Source organism: Podarcis pityusensis (assembly GCF_964106645.2).
Source record: "Podarcis pityusensis genome assembly, chromosome: 10".
NCBI lineage: Eukaryota > Metazoa > Chordata > Lepidosauria > Squamata > Lacertidae > Podarcis > Podarcis pityusensis.
Genome location: NC_138035.1, coordinates 21,661,776 through 21,681,147, shown reverse-complemented (window position 1 = coordinate 21,681,147; position 19,372 = coordinate 21,661,776). Strand labels below are relative to the sequence as shown.

Genomic DNA, 19,372 nt, shown 5'->3' with positions numbered 1-19,372 from the left:
AGGGTTTATTCTGATGTTAGTCTCAGTGGTGGGGAAACTGGTGCAGGGCAACTCCTTCCCGCCATGTCCAGCAACATTGGAAGCCCCACTCCACGTGAAGCAACTGATTTCCCATTCCAGCATTGTACCTTCTCAGAACTGGACAACACCTGGGTGAACCACAGTGGTGATCTGGCTTGAACCAAGTCTCTACTCTGCCAGGAAACTCCTTTGGGCCAATCATTGTCAGCCTAGCCTTCGTTACTGGGTAGTTGTAAGCATAGAATTGGATGACCCCATCTAGAATGCCATATTTCATTTGCATGGTATGCAATTGTACAGCGGCAAATCAACATTAATTATCCTCTTTTTTTTTGCAGTGCTACAACTGCTGACCTCAGCTCTCTGATGCATTCCAAGGTATATTTTCGTAGGCTGAATCCACTCTGTAAAATAACAAGTTGATTCTACAGAAAGCAACACAGGACTGCATGGTTTTCTTCCCTTTAATGTGTCTGGAGGAGCACAACATTCTATGCTTAGAGGAATGCTGCACTTCTGTTCTGCTTACAGAGGTCTGATGTGGCTGCATGCACAGCGCAGGCCTGTAGTGTGAATCAGGGGGAGACCAGAGGTCAGTGGTAGAACCCACTTGCTTGGCATTCAAAAGCTCCCAGGTGCAGTCGCCATCATCTCCAGCCAGGGCTGCAAAAGACCCCTGCCCAAAGCCCTGAAAAGTCACTGCCAATCAGTATAGAGAGAAAAATACCAAGCAAGATAGGCCGAGAGGGATGGTGAAGAAGATATTTGTTTGCCTTTTAGGGAGAAACGACTTGATTTGAGAACAAAACTGACATACCTGGCCTCCCGTAAGGATCAGTGACCTGACTTGGCCTAAAGCAATTTCTTAGGTGCCTTGATATCTTCCCCAGGTTGTGCTACAGTTTTACTTTAGGTCGGGGGGCATCAACTGATTAATGGGGTGTTACTACCATTGTGGAGTTAGAATGTGTTGGTGGTTTCCAATTCCCATGTTCACATACAAAACTTGATCTCTTAGTACTTATGAATTAACAGATGAATATACGAATTACCCCCATTGAAATTTATTGTGTTTGAGGTTATGTAAACGCTCTCATTAGCAAGCCTTCAGGTACCACAAAGCTTGAGAGAGAAAGCCAGTTACACAATGTTTTTATTGGGCCGGCTAACATTGCATTCACTTGGGAGTAACACCTTTCATATGCCCCCATCCTTTGGGTCAAGCAGTGTGCATTAATGTGTGGGTAGATTGATTTACCAGTGGTCAGGGAACTGAATCCGATTCCTCCTGAAGCCTCTGATCCTAATGTACAGGGAATGTGTTAACAATCCTTTTTAATCCACTAACCAAACCATCCACAAATGGAAGCATTTTTTTCTCATAGGCAGTGATTGCTCTTTGGAGATGGGGGAGGGCAGGGGAACCTCTCTTGTTGTGAGTCACCAGGTGTTTAGGGTTTCAGATGATCAAGTGACTACCTAATAATTACAATACTTAACATTGGGTATTAGGTGACTACATAAGCAGTGGTTCTGTGAGGGGGCTGGCAAAAGCCGATTTTCGAAAGAATTGTACTACCAAACACTTGAAGGTGGCTTAATCCTGTCCCCATTAGCACTCCACTTCTAGATCCCTTGGTGCTTAAAAGTAGAGATGCCTGCTTAGGTTATAATTTAAACCCACATGTAGAATTTTAATACAAAATGCAAACATATCTCCTGAAGCATGGGAAAGGAAGTAATTTTGGAAGAGCAGCCAGTTTCTTTGTACCTTTTCTATTTCGGGCAAAAGTGGAGAAAGGATGTTCTGATGCTGGCTGTCTCATGCCCTGTCCACACCTGAGAAAAAAATGCCCCCTTCAGAAGCATGGGATGTCTTGCCAACCCATGCATTACATAAAATTATTGCGCTCACACAATCCCTCCTCCTCTTATGCATTTTGATTCACCCACTGACTTCCTGGTCAATGTGGCTGCATGGTGTGCATTAAGAATAACATTTTATTTGGCCCTAATTGTTTGGTAAGTGTTGTCTTGACTTGAAAAGACCTGCTCTACATCAAAACTTATTTTTTACTGGATCAGGCAGCAGCTTTCATAGTGTTTCTGTAATTGCACCAGTGGCGAAGCTGCATGCTCTGGCACCGGGGGCAGAGAGCAGGCTGGTGTGTGGCTGGTGTGCGTCCTGGGGGGCGTGGCATGCATCCCAGGGGCATGGCACCCGGCGCAGTGGGGGGTGCACAGCACGTGTCCAGGGGGGCAGCCGCAATGGTATCCCCCCTCCCTGATGGTGCGGGGGCGGTGCGCTCCCCCCCCCCATTCCTCTGCCAGTGAATTGCACAGAATATTTCCGATAACATGAAATATCCACACAGGAATTTCAAACTGGCTTCCATCCAACTGGTGTCCTGGAATGGCACTGAAAGAGTTGTTTTCTAATGAAGGGGGATTTCTCTTCCTATATATAGAACATGAACGGCGTACACATGATTGCCAACACAATTGGAACTGTGAGCTCCAAGACCAACGGGCAGCATTTGCCTCAGGTAAGAACATTCTCCGCTATTGAGAGAGACAATGAATAACCCCAGGTTTATTTATCACCATTGCTTGGAAAAAGCAGAACATTTGATGACAGGGACTGTTTGTGTTTGTGGCTCTGTTCCTGCCACTGCAGCTATGCAGTTCAAAAGCTGTCCCCAGGGGTCCAGGATAAGAACATTCAGCTTAGCATGGGAGCTGTCCAGTGCAGAGCCCCAGGGAGCACAGCAAGACAGATGTTGCTGCAGCGATGCTTCGGCTGCGCCTGGGCAGCTTAATCTGTATTGTGGCCCTACCTTACCCAACCTATCTTCAGCATAGCTGTCAACTTTTCCCTTTTCTTGCGAGGAATCCTATTCAAAATAAGGGAATTTCCCTTAAAAAAAAGGAAAACGTTGACAGCTATGATCTTCAGAGTCCTGATCCAGAACATGTGCCTTTAGAGCCCTGCTTCCTCCTCATGCATAAGACTCGGGAATGTTTGAGATGCTGCCAGAGAAGCACTGTGCTTCCAGCTCTGTTCTCCAGCTCTTTTCCTTCCCTTGGACCTCTGTACCTCGGGGTGATCCTGCAGGGTATAAAGCAGGGTGATGAAACCAGTGAGGGCAACTTGTTTCTTCCAACCCTATTATTATTTCTTTAAAGTGGTTAGTCACTTTATCTTGCCCAAGGCAACCCAAAGCGACTTCTAAACAAGCAAACAGACAACAACCCCCCACATAAATACATTAAAACCAAAGGGGAATAGAAATACATCAAAAACATCACACCCAGCATCTGACAGTATCCTCAAGCAGGACACTGCCCGGGGTGATGATATTGGAAGGGCTCTTGGTGTCTGCTGACTCCCTTTGACCCTGGCAAGCACTAAGCTCCTTGTCCTAAGTTTCATTCATTTCTGGTCTGATCCCACCAGGAAAGTGGTGCGATATGCCACTACTTTTCATATGCATAATACTCCTACTATTTTTTTATATTAAACAGTCTATCATAAAGTGATATTTCCCTCAGTGTGTAGTGCTGGATCCTGACTTGACAAAGTGCCCTGTTGCAGGGTTCTCCTGTGTTGATAACCCCACCCTTCTTTGACTTACGTCGTGGCCGCAACACTGTCCCTAATTAGTCATCAACACCTGATGATTTTTCTCTCATATACTATAGTGTCACTCTTAAGCGTTGCGGAGAACTAAAATGGCAGCTGAAAGACTTGGTCACCCAGTGTTGATCAGACTAAAATATTTTAAAGGAGGCCCATTTCAATGCCAGCCCCTGCTGAAGTGTTGAGGCTCATGTGGCGCTAGGCTTGGCTCGCGTCCCATTTGAGAGATGAATGTTAGATTGAGAGAATGAGAGAGCAATTTGCCCTAGACCATTCCAGACATGATTAATTTGAGGCGGAAAGTCTGCCAACTATTGCCCTGGACTTCTCACGTGATTTGAGGATTATGAGCTCCTAACAAAACCTGTCTGAACTGAATCTTTCCCGCAAGGCTGCATGTGGCTCAGCAGCCTGATTACTGTTGAGCCTTTATTTCTGTCACTGACGAAGCAGTTTTCAGGGAACTGGAGAAGACACCTGTTCTGAATCTTTCTAGTTCTTAGAGAAAATAAGCTGTCTGCAGAACACAGGCATCCTGGTACACAGAAAGCATATTTATCAACCCATCAATGAAGCTCAGAGAGCCCTTTCTGCTCTTAACTTAGCTTCAGTAGAAACTTCCAGTTAAACCCTTTCACCAATACTCATAGCCATTCCCATTTCAGTGTGAATTAAACCATTTATGCTTAACAATATCTGCCCTGTGATTTTCTGCAGTGCTGGTTGGTGTGGACCGCCCTGCATTTTGCTTTCAATTTTAAAATTTACACCCTGCTTTTCACAGTGTAGGTCTCAAAGCAGCTTACAACACCCAAGAATTACAAGATACAGACATGTGTTAAATGATGTGGTTTCTTTACAGGCTCAGATCCTTGTTCTGCCACCTCAGCCTCAAAGTTTAGACCTAAGCTGTAAGCCTCGGTACCCAACCAAGCATGATCAGATGGTCTGCAAGTGCCTCTCGTTGAGCATCTCCTACGCGGCAACCATTGGGGGACTCACAACCATCATCGGCACCTCCACAAACCTCATCTTCCTGGAGTATTTCAACAAGTGAGTAATGCATGCGCAGTGCACATTTAGCAAGACCAGTGTAAAGACCTGTTAACCTGGTGTGGTTACAAGCCATGTGAAGTGAATGGCAGGAGTTGGTAATGCAGGTGAGCTGTGCACAAGCAAGCTGCCAGCTAGCTCTGCTGAGGCTCTTTTTATTAGCACAATATGCAAAACCAGTCAGATACATTTTGGACTGTGACCTTTACACATCTTCCAATCCTGAGATCGTGGGGTGGTACAAAGTTATTTTGGCACCTGTTTCCACTGTGTCATTTTCCCCTTGAACAATGTATGATGAAGGAGACAAAGGTCACAGACAGGGCATGGCAGACCACCAAAAGAGCAAAGGTTAAATAGAGGGCATGGTGTTCAGACAGCTATGGCTTGTCTGCGGGTGGAAGTGTGCTCCACACCCGGCGGTCATTCCTTCATCATGGAGCTGGTTCCTGGTGACCCTTATAAGAGCCCTGAAAGGAAGCAAAGACAGTCCCCGTATAACAGATGGTGAGCAAAGACTGAGAAATAGTGACCTGCTTCAGGCTCCTCAAGAGAGAGAGAGTTCTCGCTGAAGTACACATTTGAACCGGCGGACTTTGTCACCGCTCTTTTAACCGTACCCTAGACGCAACAGGCTTCTTTTTTCATTTCTATTTACGCTCTTCTCTAATTCTTTATCACTACAGGCTCTGGAATTGAAGGGGAGGTGGCGGCAGGGAGGGGGGAATCCTTTTGTTTCTGGGACGGCTCCATCTGTTCTAGTGATTTGTTCCCCCTGCAAAGTAATAATCTTCCAAGTGCAACATCATTATGCTTTTTAATGTAGCAAATTATGTTAACAATAGATGGGAAATTAATGAAGCCAAAGGCATGCCTAAACTACTTCAAAAGAAAAACGATCTGATTTTATGAATATTTTCATGCAAATTTACTGTTTAACGATTAGCAAGAGGGGAGGGAGAGAGGGGGAGGGAATAAAATGCCTGAGAGGGGAAGACAGAATTTAAGGACAGTGCTCTGAATTCCCCCCGCCCCCTCAAGATCTCTTATATAGAGTTCTCCACAATGGAACCTATTGTGTTTGCTCAGCCAACCAAAGAGCCAAAACTTGCTATCTCTCAGGTTACCCTGAAGGCCATTTCACAGATTACACATCCAAGGCTGAAACTCGGTGTTATGGCCCATGCTTGGCATGCAAAAGGAGCCAGGTTCAATCCAGGTAGGACTGGGAAAGATTTATGGAGAGTCGGAGTCACCAATACGGAGCGAAATTAACTAACTACCGTATTTTTCGCACCATAGGACACACCGGACAATAAGACGCACTTTGTTTTAGAGGGGGGAGAACAAGGGAAAAAAAATCTCCCCCTCTCTGCCCAGCGCCCCTTCAGTGAAGCGGCAGGAGGCGCTGCGCAGAGAGGGGGAGAACTTTCCCCCTCTTGTTTTCCCGCTCTAAAACAAGGTGCCGTTTAAGGTGCGTTCAGGCGGCTACCTTGGAAGCCTGCAGAGCGAGAGGGGTCGGTGTGCACTGACCCCTCTCGCTCTCCAGGCTTCAGGTTCCTTTCGACCTGCTCTTTGGGGCTGGAGGGGGGAAGCCCACCACCAGCCCCAAAGAGCAGGTCAGGGAGCAGCGGAAAGGCGCAGCGGAGGTGCTCCTGCCATAGCCGCGCGTCACCTCTCCAGGCAGGAGAGGGTCGCGGGGCTATGGCGTCTTTGCTCCATAGGACGCACACACATTTCCCCTTCATTCTTGAAGGGGGAAAAGTGCGTCCTATAGAGCGAAAAATACGGTAATGCTCTGACTTGTCTATTATGGAACTTACGTCAAGGGAGTTCTGCATAGCAACTTCCTTATCCTTCTGATGCTGGCAGATGAAGACTTTTCATAGAATAATAAAATTGTAGAGTTGGAAGAGATCCCAAGGATCGCCTAGTCCAACCCCCTGCAATGCAGCTGTCCCATTTGGGGATCAAACCTGCAACCTTGGTGCTATTAGCACCATGCTCTAACCAACTGAGCTATACTAATCTTTTTGGGGGCTGTTCATTTGTTTACTTGGTATTTTAAAGGCACCCTGAAGCAGGCAGTACACAAGGTGAACTTGAAAAGGGAAAAGCATCGTATAGGTCCCTGATGCTGCCTGAAAAAGCATACTACAAAGTGGCTGTTTTTGATTTCCTTACAGCCATTATCCCAATGCTGAAGTGGTGAATTTTGGAACCTGGTTCTTACTCAGCTTACCCATCTCCCTCATCATGCTGGTGCTGACCTGGTTTTGGATGCATTGGCTTTTCCTTGGATGCAAGTAAGTGGGGTCTGCAAGAACTTCGTAAAAGCTCAGCACAGCTCAGCAGTAGAGCATATGTTTTGCATGCAGAAGCTCACAGAAACGTCCACCATTTTGCATCATTGGATGTCCAATACTTTTGTCATGGGAAGACATCTAATGGAGCTGAATGTTGGGAGATTCATGCATACTTAAACCATGGAACTCACTCCCACAGGAGGCAGTAATAGCCACTGTCGTAGTCCTGTGCTGCCACAGCAGAGCTCAGTGGAGGGAGAAACCAGCCAACCAGCTGTGTCTCAGGGGGGAACTTGCCTGAAGGCAGAGTCCGTATACAAGGTCCAGTCCAGTCCTAAGGTCAGGAGTATCTCAGTTCATGTAGTCCAGTGGTTCTCAACCTGTGGGTCTCCAGATGTTGTTGGACTACAACTCCCATCATCCCTGAGCTCTGGCCTTGCTAGCTAGGGGTGATGGGAGTTGTAGTTCAACAACATCTGGGGACCAACAAGTTGAGAAAGGCCAATGTAGTCAGACGGTCCAGGGGTCAAGAAAGCTGAGGGTCCAAGGTCACGAGAAGCAAGAAGCAGCAAGGTTTGGCCAGTAATGACAAATGTTGTTTCCAGCAACTGAATGAGGCTCGAAACCCTGCTTAAGAAAGCTGGAGCCAGTTGGTTCTCATTAGGAGCAAGAAGGCTGATCAGTAGCGGGTGGAGTCACTTTGCCTCCTGCTCCTGCAGACTACTGCTCAGCAGATGAAGGTGACTCCTGGCCCATGACAACCACTAACTTAGCTTGCTTTAAAAGAGGATTAGACAAATTCATGGAGGAAAGGGCTATTGATGGCTACTAGCCATGATGGAGGCTAAGCTCTGGTCCCACTGTCAGAGGCAGTATGCCTCTAAATACCAGTTGCTAGGAATCGCAGGAGGGAAGCATGCTGTTGTTCCCAGGTCCTGTTTGTTGGCTTTTCACGGGCACCATTTGCTTGCAAAAGTGCAGCTTTGTTCTGGTTGACTGTTGAGATGCTCATGTATCCTTGCTCCTCAGATGAAAGATTGGAAGGTATCTAAGGTAGGACCTTGTCTGCGTTGGCACCCACTCTTTGGAATTCTTTGCCAAAGGATATCTGCCTAGCAACTTCCATGTCCTCTTGTTGCTGGCAGGTGAAGATTTCCCTTAGAACCATAGAACTGTAGAGTTGGAAGGGACCATGAGGCTCCTCTACTCCAACCCCTGCAATTCAGGAATATTTTGCCCAATGTGGGGCTCATGACCCTGAGTTTATTAATCAATTATATTTGGAGGTTTTATTTTTTAAAAAAACCAGAGCCTTCTGTTCTTCAAGTCACATTGAGAACTATGCTAAATAAAGAAATAGTTTTCATGCTAGTACATGAATAGCTGGAAGATGTTAAAAACCTCTGGTTGCCCCTGGCTTTTTCTGGCATTAAATATGGATCTGTTCCATGTGCTTTACCATTCAGTCCCATAAGTTGTCTGTTCCCTAGCAAAAAAGGGGGGGCTATAGTAAATCAGAAATAATTTATAATCCCACGACAAGTCCTAACATGATCCACAGTTCTTTTTCACAAAGAGCATTTGCATTCCACATTACAGTTCCAAATATTCTCTCTAACAAGGGTTGGTTTTTTAAAAAATCCGTAAGGGAATTAAAGCGTTAGCAACCTATTATGAAACATTAGTGGATTCTGAGGCTCATTAATCTCTGACTCCTGCTTACTGCAGTTCATTCAGGAATATATTCCCCTGGAAACCTGATGCTGCAATAGTTCAAGAGGAGGGAATATGTGAAGACACCAAAGACTATTCTTTCTGACCTAGACAGTGGGTCAAAAGTGTAGGACAAAGCAAGGGAGAAGATGGGGGCAAGAAGGTCCTCGGAACAGGGTTTGTTTGAGCAGAAGCTTGATTCTTATCGTGACAGTGTCAGGGTTTGGTGAGATGCCCCTATGCCATCCTGGCATTGCCAGCATCAACCCAGTGTGGCATGGGCACTGTCATTTATGAGTGACATCATGGGGAAGAAATTCAATTCAGTTCACATTTGAATGTGAATCGACCTAATTCATAGTCATCCTTAAAAAGTTGCCCTTCTCTGAATATTGCAATGCAGTTCTCCGGTCAGGTAAACATATACAAAAATGCATATGCTGGGTAAACTGGGCATAAAAAATTGTGCATGCATACAAACATGCATTATATTAAGGAAAATTGCTTGCAAAAAATGTTTCTAGAAGAAATGCGTATAACTTTTCATGAGAACTTAAAAAGAATTTGCAAACTCATGTGGAAAACTAAATTTAAGGCTAGGAAAATGAGAAACTGAGTGAAACCAGAATTGACAGATTCGCTCCTTCCTACCTCAGATTGACTTAGATAACAACAAGAGGCTTTGGAATTGTCACAAGTATGTAGAGGGCAGAGCCAGAGGTGAGGCCAGACCCCTTTAAAGAGGAAAGGGAAACTGAAGGGCGGGAGGCAAGAGAGAGTGAATGCAGCACAAGTCAGGCTAGGCAGGTTAGGAGAAAGAAGGCTGGGACGCCCTGCTTGATTCACCTGCCACCCAGAGATTGGGCAAAGAAACCTGGACCTTGCATGGCAATACCCAGAATTGAAGATGATGAGCCCTAGTTGAGTAGGTCACTTACCCTGCTGAGAACCACATAATTAAACTACAACTATTGCACCATAGGGATGTGGGTGGCACCATGGGTTAAAACACAGAGCCTAGGACTTGCCAATCAGAAGGTCAGTGGTTCGAATCCCTGCGACGGGGTGAACTCCCGTTGCTTGGTCAATGCTCCTTCCAACCTAGTAGTTCAAAAGCACGAAGTGCAAGTAGATAAATAGGTACCGCTCCGGCGGGAAAGTAAACAGCGCTTCCGTGCGCTGCTCTGGTTCACCAGAAGCGGCTTAGTCATGCTGGCCACATGACCCGGAAGCTGTACGCCGGCTCCCTTGGCCAGTAAAGCGAGATGAGTGCTGCAACCCCACAGTTGTCACCATTAGGGTCAGGGGTCCCTTTACCTTACCTATTGCACCTATAAGTGATATGTAATGGCCACCAACTTGGGTGATTTAAAAAAAGGATTAGACAAATTCATGGAGGATAAGGCTATTGGAGTCTACTAGACATGATAGCTAGGTTCTGCTTCCATTGTTGGACGCAGTAGGCCTCTGGGTACCATTTCCTGGGAATCGCAGGTGAAGAGAGTGCTGTTGTGCTCGCTTCCTGCTTGCAGTATCTGGTGGATCACTGTGAGAACAGGATGCTGAACTAGATTGGCCCTTAGTCTGATCCAGCAGCTTCTTTTTATGTTCCGTGTCCTTGTCCCCAGGTACTTTGTGTAACTGGATTTCAGCACTTGGTTCCACAAAATTAGCCAACTTTGTGGGAGGCTGCATCAAGGGCAACTTTTCCTTGGTTCCAGCTGCTCTTTGCAGCATGGAGGAGCAGGGGTTGTGGTGGAATCCTGCTTGGAGAAGTACAAAGAGGTACAAAAACAAAGACGCACCAGAGGAGGAAGCTACCCTGTAAATAGGGTCACTCCTGTGAAGCTTCAAAACTAGCCAAGACTTGATTCCCTGGTGCTGTTGATTCAGAGAAATGAATATATATTTTCTGGCTGTGATGACAGACTCACTGACTGAGGGTGAGTGAGTCAGAGGCTAGGAGATAGAATGTATTGGCTCTCCCAAAGGATGCCTTGTTTCCCAATAAGTTGTGCGCTCAGAAAGAAGGACACATGAAGCTGTGTCATCCCACATTGTTGCTCAGTGGTAGCCAACATGGTTTCCTCCTGATGGCTGGACTGCAACTCCCATCATCTCTGACCATTGACTATGCTGGCTGAGACTAATGGCAGTTGGAGTCTGACAGTTTCCATGTTGGCTATCCCTGCTCTAGCCCTTTGTTGTTTGCTCTGACCAGCAGTGGCTCTTGAAGTGGCTCCAGTAGAAGTCCTTCTCATTGTCTGCTCCATGACCATTTAAGTGGAAATCAAACTTGGGGGTTTCTTCATGCAAAACATGTGCTCTGCTACTGAGCTGCCCCTTTCCTGAGGAGGCTAAAGAGCAAGAACAGGTTTATCGTGAATGGAGAAGCATTGTCGATTCCATGAGTCACCTGACCGATTGCTGAGTCAGTGGAGTTTGGAGAATAACAGCGGCATTATGTTTGAAGTTCTGCCTTTTGGCCAGCTGCATCAGCAGTATTCAAGAACGGCGGCCAGCTGGCTTGATGTACTTTCTTCTGATAAGCTGCTACTGCTGCGGTAGAGTCTTGTTGCTAGAGTCCTGACCTGAGTGCTGTGGGGCTTACTGTGATATGCTCTTTGCTCAGGTGCAGATTGCACCAGCTTTTCATGCTGTGTTCAGAACCATTTCTTGCAAAACGCAGGTGGTAGAGATGTAGGGGCCAGCTCATTTTAGCTCAGAGGTGAGGAATCTCTGGCCCTCCAGATGACATTGGATGCACTGCCTTCAGTGCTGACTATCGGCTGCTCACAGTCACAGTTACAGTTTTTCCTTACATGCCCATGATCCCTGACTTTTGGGCACATTGGCTAAGACTGATGGGAGTCGTAGTCCTGCAACTTCTGGAAGGCCACAGGTTCCCCACCTGTGAAGAGAAACCACATTTCAGTGGAAACTATGCAGAAGGGGATCTACCCCTGTTTATTTTCACTATCACCCAAAAATGGTACAGTTTGGGTGGGTTTGAGAGAGGGATTGTAATTGGCTCACCTTTGTCCAGTATATGGATTTCAAGTTGAGTGATGAAAATAGAGAATATTTGGTGCAAACCGAGTTATACAACTCTAATTGCTTTCTGTTTCCATGCCTCACATTATTTTCAGTTTTAAAGAGACATGTTCACTAAGCAAGAAGAAGAAGACCAGACGGGAAGAGATGTCTGAGAAGAGAATCCAGGAAGAATATGAGAAACTGGGAAATATTAGGTAAAATCATAGAGTCATAGCTTTGGAAAGGACATTAAACATCACCAGGTTTAGCACTCACAGCATCCTGTCTAGTTTCTTCTTAAATATCTACAGCAAAGGAGAGATCCACCACCTCCCAAGTCAGTCTGTCAAACAGCTCCTATCCGTAGGAAGTTTCTCTTGAGCTTCAGCCACAATCTGCTTCCCTTCCATTTCCACCCAAGGGGAAGGGCTGTAGCTCAGTGGTAGAGCACCTGCTTTGCATTCAGAAGGTCCCAGGTTCAATCCCCGGCATCTCTAGGTAGGACTGAGCATTTTCCTTGTTTGGAACTTTGGAAAGCCATTGCCAAGTAGCGTAGAAAATACTGTGTTCGATGAACCAATGGTCTGGCTAGGTATACAGAAATTGCCTGTGTTACCTCTTGAGTCTGTTCTGTCTTCTAGTCCTTTAAATATTTGAAGAACTGTATAGGTTTTGCTTCTCATGCATAGGCATCGGAGAATTTGATTCAATTTGCATTTAAAGGCAAAGTTACATAATTTGTACTTTCTATAACATTACATGAAGCAAAACTCAGGTGTTCTTTGAAGTTCACACTTCTCTGAACTTTGCCGTACAGTTCTCCAGCCAAGCAGAAATGCATTCATCAAGTTAGAGTGCAGCTAGAAAAGCATATAATTAACATTAATGAACATGACATACAAAAATGCATTATATTAGGGGAACCTGCTTTGTAGAAACAATCATACTAGAAAAGAATTGCTTACAAAAAGGTGCATATTAGAATAAATTCTGATGGATTTTCAGGCAGACTCTTTACTTTGAAAAAATCATAAACTAATGTGGAGAATTTAAGATTGGGAAAATGAGAAACTGAGAGGATGGAAAAATTGCCCGTTGCTACACATGCACAGCTGTCAACTGAGGAGCTGAGTGTTTGTTTTTTTAACTAAAAAAAAAAAGAGCTAACTGCTAATCGGTAAAATCTTTCTTTATTGGCCTCTCTAGTATTAAATGCTTCCCCTTGTCCCATTTCCTTTCTAGTTATCCAGAGTGGGTGACAGCGTTCTTTTTCATCTTGATGACTTTGCTCTGGTTTACAAGGGAGCCTGGATTTGTCCCAGGCTGGTCATCCTTCTTTGGAAAGTAAGTTCCTAGTTCATAGCAATAACTTTTCCAAGTGGAGTTGGGAGGGGCAGAGTGGGCAAGAAGGACCTGTGTAATATTTGGTGCCATATTTAATACTGAAATGTCAACAAGGCCTCCAGCGCCACATTTGGTGTCAGGCAAACGCCCCACCACCACCGAGACCATTCCATTGTAACTATCCAACCTCCCAAAATGTTAACACCTCTTGCGATGGTTTGACCCCTTTCCACTTTAACAGTACAAATTCTACAAGCACCCTCCATATCTCCTCAAAATCATTTCTCCTGCATATTCCCCGTCTTACCTTAATGACACATGTCAATTTATCATTAATAGCTATATCCCACACCTCTTGATGCCATTCTTCCATTTAAATTATACTTGCCCCTTCCACTTCCTAGCTATAATAATGTGTGCAGCTGTCAATAAATTTGTGGGCAAGGCCTTCGGTCTATGCTACCCTTAAGCCATTTATGGCAATAAATGCGCTGCCACAACTTACAAACGTAGTTTTTCAGTTTTTCTGAAGATACATATGTGAAGCTTCAGCCCCAAATATCTGAAGGACCATCTCCTTCCCTCCAGACCCTCTCAGGCTGTAAGATTTGAGACGTTCTTTGTTGTTGTACCACCTTCAGAGATTTGAGGGATGGCAACTCAGGAGAGGGCATCTTTTGGGGCTGCCCCCATGGTGTGGAATTCCCTCCCCACAGAGGTAGATTTGGCACCTTCATTTTGTAGTTTTCCTAGCATGTTGAAGACACATCTCTTTGTCATGGCCTTTGACACTTGAGATATATATTAGGACCCACCCTGGTGTTACTGTTCCTATAACATGTATAAAATATATGGCGTGGTGTTTTGGGGGTGTAACATGGAGTCTAAGAACTGCAAGAACATGAGCAGCATGCCAGTAAAACTTGCAACAAACCATTAAGAGGAAACAGGAGGAGCCACACAGATCTCTGCTGCCTGTTTTCCCTGCCTTCTATAAAACAACTCCCATGTCTCTTCCCTAGGAAAGGCTATCGGACCGATGCCACAGTCTCTGTTTTCCTTGGGTTCCTCCTCTTCTTGATTCCAGCAAAGAAGCCATGCTTTGGAAAGAAGAGGAAAGGTATGAGGGACTCAAACATAAGAGCACTCGACACATCTTGTATTAGCTCCTTTTGGTCTCCAGCCACACACAAAGTACCTGCAGGGGAGTTCACACATTCAAATCAGTCACAACAGTGAGCTTCAGATAATACTTGTTTCCAGATTGGCTCCCATTGGGAGCATTTGCGTAACATACGTAGGTAAGAGGCAATGATGTATGATGATTAACCACATGGGGGCAATTCCAGCCATTTGCATTCTAGTTTGCTTGTGAACTCTGAGGCTTTCCTGAAAACTGGCTGTCAGATGATGGTGTGGTTGCTCGAGAGTAAACAGGCAAGACTCCGACCTGTCTTTTCCAGACTTTATTCTTGGTGCAAACTATTTACAGTGAAGAGAGTTGTAAGTTCATGTCTGGCTCAGTCGCTAGCAGAATCTGGGAGTGGTCGGTTTTTGTACCTCCCCCAGCATAAAAGTCGCGTCGCCCCCAACCTTTTCCATCCCTCCCTGCACCAGAGCCTACTGCACAGAATGGGCGCTGGCAGGGGCGAACTTCCCGCCTCTCCGGTTTGCTCGGCTTGAAGCTCTCCCTAGCATCCCCTGGTCCCTGCACCTCTTCTCCACTGGAGGTGGGGCTTTCCTCCTCACCTGAAGAGGAACTGCTTCGCAAGATTTTCGGAGGCTCCCTGTAACACAACTGCCCTTCCATCTCTCGCCTCTGAGCTGATGGCAGTTCCCTGACACTGGCCTTCCCTAAGATGATGCCCTCCTGATGTTTGGGACTACAACTCCCATCAACCCCAGCATCATACAACCATGCTGGCTAAGCTATATGGGAGTTGTAGTCCAAAACGTTGGGTAAGGCTGCTGTAAAAGAAGGCAGTGGTCTTCTGCTAGATTAATAAATTCTTACTTTTTATAGGAGGGCCAGACTTCTTTCCCTGAGGCTTTTCTTTTCACTAGGCTCTGGCTGGGGCCAGCTTCCATTTTCTCAGCTCTTTTGTCCCATCAGCCTCCCCTCCCAATATATAATGTCAAAGGCCAGGTTAAAGAGGTGTATCTTCAGCATATTGCAGAAGCTAAAGGTCTAAACAAACCTTTTGGTGGGGGGGGGGATTCCACAATTTAGGGGTTGCCTCTTCCTTACCTCAGATTCTCCAGGCTTGTTTCAGCTGGGCATGATCACAGTTTGCTTCACACACTCACTTCAGCAAATTGAAAGCAGAACAGGAACAACAATTTGCCCCTCAGAAGAAAATGTTGGCCTTTTGCGACTGCTAAGTGAGACCACTTTTAACCCAAGCCTTCTTTTTCGGCACATCCTCAGTGTATGCGGTTTCATATAGGCTCCAGTTTCTAACTAGATTTGTGGGTTTTGTTTTTTTTTAAAAAGTTCAGAACAAGCAACCAATGTAGAGGGAGGATGTCTTCATTCCTGTCAGTCCTGTTCCAGGACTCTGTGTTTCTTTGTGAACATTTCCTGACAATGTGTTCCACGCCAATCTGAGTTTGCAAAAGAACCTGGGGAAATGGCAATTTTATTTTTCGATCTGTGTTTTCCTTTGATGCAGGAGATGTTCCGAATTCCACCAATGTTAACGCAGGGGAACCAATAATCACCTGGAAGGACTTTGAGAAAACCATGCCCTGGGAGATTGTGGTCTTGGTTGGAGGAGGTTATGCTTTAGCAGCTGGATGCAAGGTAACACCATTATCCCCAGATAACCCCCTGTGCTATAAAACTGGGATCCACACATGTCAGAGCTCCTTAACAATGATGTAACTCTCTTCAAAAGAATGCTGTTTTATCTCAAGTCACACACACCCTAGTCACTCAGTTTCACTCTCTCTGGTGCCCCTAAGATACTATTCTTTGAGCTTCCTCCCTCTCTCTTTTTCTCCTTCCTGTTCTACAGATGTCCCTATGACACTGGACTGACATTATACTCTGAAGACTGATGGCTGGATGACTTTCACTGTAATATTGGGGCCTAGTCACAGTTAGAGATGAAGTGAATTCAGCACTGCAGTGAATTCCCTGCAGTTGGAAATCCTCACCCCAGTTTGAGACCCTCGGTCCCTCCCGAATTTAGAAGTGGGTCAAAAACATTGATTTAGTTCTATTAATTTGTACACCATCCTTCATCATGTTGACATGATCTCCAGGATGGGTTCCAGCAATACATAAAAATGCATTGAGCAAAATTTATAAATGAATGTTAATGCAATCCAGTTAGTAAAATCACAATAGACCAAAAGCATGAAGCCAAAGAATTCCTGGTGGCTGCAGGAAGGCCCCAGGCTCAATCCTTAGTTTTATTTTTATTTTTATTTTATTTTATTAATTAGATTTATATACCACCCATCATACAATCTTAGGGTGGTTCACAGAATAAAATACAGGATAAAAACAAGTAAATAGCTAAAACAAAACAGCAAAACAATAACCCCCGCTTCGCTTCCCTACTCTACTCTGAAGACAAGATTAACATAAGCATACTGAAGTGGAAGCAACATGAAGACCATTTCTTTCAGCAATCTCCCGTTATGATGAGAGATCCCCCACTCACTATTCTGAACAACTTTTTTAAAAAATAAAAAATGCAAGAGTGCACTATACTAAGAACACACATACAGTTTTGCAGAAATAGATTACTGTACAGGGATTGCCAAATCAGAATTGTAGGGTCATCTTAAATTTATGAGGAAAACCTACTTAGGGAACAAAAGTTATTGTGAGCATTTTAATTTAAATACAATCATTGCTGCAATTATTAAGAAAACTATAGTAACCAATGCCTTTTCTCTGGCTTCTGGCCCATGTAAACTCTCTTTCTCCACCAGGCATCAAGCCCACTGCCTCCTCTTGCTCCATGACAGGAAGGTATCGGAGAAAGTATCTCCAAGCAGGGCATTTGGAAGGTGGGGGCAGAGAAGAGGGAAAGCCCCATTGTGTTACTGAGGGTCCTTGTGCTATCTTCTGCTAATTTAGCAGAACCCAGGCCACATAGCCCAACTTGGTACAGTGGTACCTCGGGTTAAGAACTTAATTCGTTCTGGAGGTCCATTCTTAACCTGAAACTGTTCTTAACCTGAGGTACCACTTTAGCTAATGGAGCCTCCTGCTGCAGCCACGCCGCCACTGCATGATTTCTGTTCTCATTCTGAAGTAAAGTTCTTAACCTGAGGTACTATTTCTGGGTTAGCAGTCTGTAACCTGAAACGTCTGTAACCTGAGGTACCACTGTATTCAGTTATATGTGCTCAACTCAGTGTAGTGGCCAGTCCATTATGTATTCCTGCAGAGTAGTGAGACTGATGTCGTGAAAAGATGCTGATGGACTGGAGATGTCCAACTTCAGTTTTTTTCACCCAATGTCTTTCCCCCACAGACTTCCGGCCTTTCCACATGGATTGGGCGACAAATGTTATCCCTGAGTAGCCTTCCCTCTTGGGCTGTCAGTCTGTTGGCCTGTGTCCTGGTCTCCATAGTAACAGAGTTTGTTAGTAACCCAGCAACTATAACCATCTTCCTACCTATTTTATGCAGCATGGTGAGTACAGACTTTGGATCAATTTATTATCAATCAATCACCTAGTTACAGATATGTCTCAAGGCAACTTGCAGACATGTCTTTAAAACAGCTAAAATGGTTTTTAAAACAGTACAAATACAACTGAAAATAAGTTTGAAAACAATACAAAATGAAGACCCTAAAACTTGCTGAAACAAACTTATTATTGCAAAGTAATCCTACACGTGCGTACCTAAAAGTAAGCGCTCTCAGGTAAATGGATATAAGATTGCTGCCTTAGTCTTGGAGTCAGCAACCTCTTAGGACCCATAAGCTGTTGTGGACACTACAAAATACCCATTTCACAGAAGAAAAATGGATGGGGCTCAACCGCCCCTCCCAAATAGAAAGCAAAACACCAAGTCCCCTCACACAAAACAAATAAAACACAGACCAAAAAAAGTAACGTTCTGCCCCCAACCTAAGGCAACCCCTCCCCCAGGGCAAACAACCAGAACCTGCACCCCCGCCAGCCCAAATTTTAAAAATGAAAGGACAAGGGGACTTGGGTGCAGTGGTGCCTACAGGTACCACTTTGGAGGCCTTGATCTAATACTCTATCCACTAAGGGATGCGGGTGGTGCTGTGGTCTAAACCACTGAACCTCTTGGGCTTGCCGATCAGAAGGTCGGCAGTTTGAATCCCCATGATGGGGTGAGCCCCCTTTGCTCAGTCCCAGCTCCTGCCAACCTAGCAGGTTGAAAGCATGCCAGTGCAAGTAGTTAAATAGGTACAGCTGCAGCGGTAAGGTAAACGACATTTCTGTGCGCTCTGGTTTCCATTGCGCCAGAATCGGTTTGCTCATGCTGGCCACATGACCCGGAAAGCTGTCTGTGGAAAAATGCCGGCTCCCTTGGCCTGAAAGTGAGATGCGCACCGCAACCCTGTAGTTGCCTTTGACCGTCCAGGGGTCCTTTATCTTTTACCTTATTCTATCTACTACCTGACATTGGCTCTGAAAAACAATGGTTTCCTGCGAGGAATAGGTTTTGGTAGTCTACTACTTTCTTTGACTACAAATGCTCATATCTCCCCTTTCTCTTTCCAGTCGGAAACCCTACAAATCAACCCTCTGTACACCCTGATCCCTGTCACCATGTGCATCTCTTTTGCGGTGATGCTGCCAGTGGGCAACCCCCCAAATGCCATTGTCTTCAATTATGGGCACTGCCAGATCAAAGATATGGTAAGTACCAAGAGTGATGCATCCAGAATGATCAATGAGCAAATTGGTTAGATAAGGGGCAGTGATAATAATCAAGTTAACACTGCAACTGTTTTGTTGTGGTGCTTAAATGATGGCTTTCCCCAAAATTTGAAACTGGATAGCATCTATCATTTCAATTGTGAGTTCGGATTGGATGTCAACATTTCTGTGAATTGCACAAGGAATGTGCTTGAGGAATCTTGACTAGGGACCAAGGAAGAGCCTCTTACCTCTGTACAATCCTCCATCTAGATATTACCCCAGTTCTGCTACATGTTTATGTCAGAACCCACATGCCCATGACCCCAACATGCACTTCTACGAGAGCAATGAAAACACTAGCATAGAGACAGGCATGTGTTGGTTTAAATGCATG

The 19,372-nt window shown here is 45.2% G+C and overlaps 1 protein-coding gene across 1 annotated transcript in view; it reads left to right on the top strand.

Moving 5' to 3' along the window:
• The window catches only part of SLC13A4 (solute carrier family 13 member 4), a 38,332-nt gene that overhangs the window by 16,967 nt on the left and 1,993 nt on the right, over positions 1 to 19,372 (top strand). The window contains exons 6-15 of the mRNA XM_081024037.1: positions 360 to 399; positions 2,490 to 2,567; positions 4,524 to 4,714; positions 6,901 to 7,020; positions 11,883 to 11,984; positions 13,012 to 13,113; positions 14,136 to 14,233; positions 15,786 to 15,916; positions 17,607 to 17,768; positions 18,838 to 18,975. Of these exons, the coding sequence (XP_080880163.1) occupies positions 360 to 399; positions 2,490 to 2,567; positions 4,524 to 4,714; positions 6,901 to 7,020; positions 11,883 to 11,984; positions 13,012 to 13,113; positions 14,136 to 14,233; positions 15,786 to 15,916; positions 17,607 to 17,768; positions 18,838 to 18,975 (1,162 nt within the window). The remainder of the gene's footprint in view (positions 1 to 359; positions 400 to 2,489; positions 2,568 to 4,523; positions 4,715 to 6,900; positions 7,021 to 11,882; positions 11,985 to 13,011; positions 13,114 to 14,135; positions 14,234 to 15,785; positions 15,917 to 17,606; positions 17,769 to 18,837; positions 18,976 to 19,372) is intronic.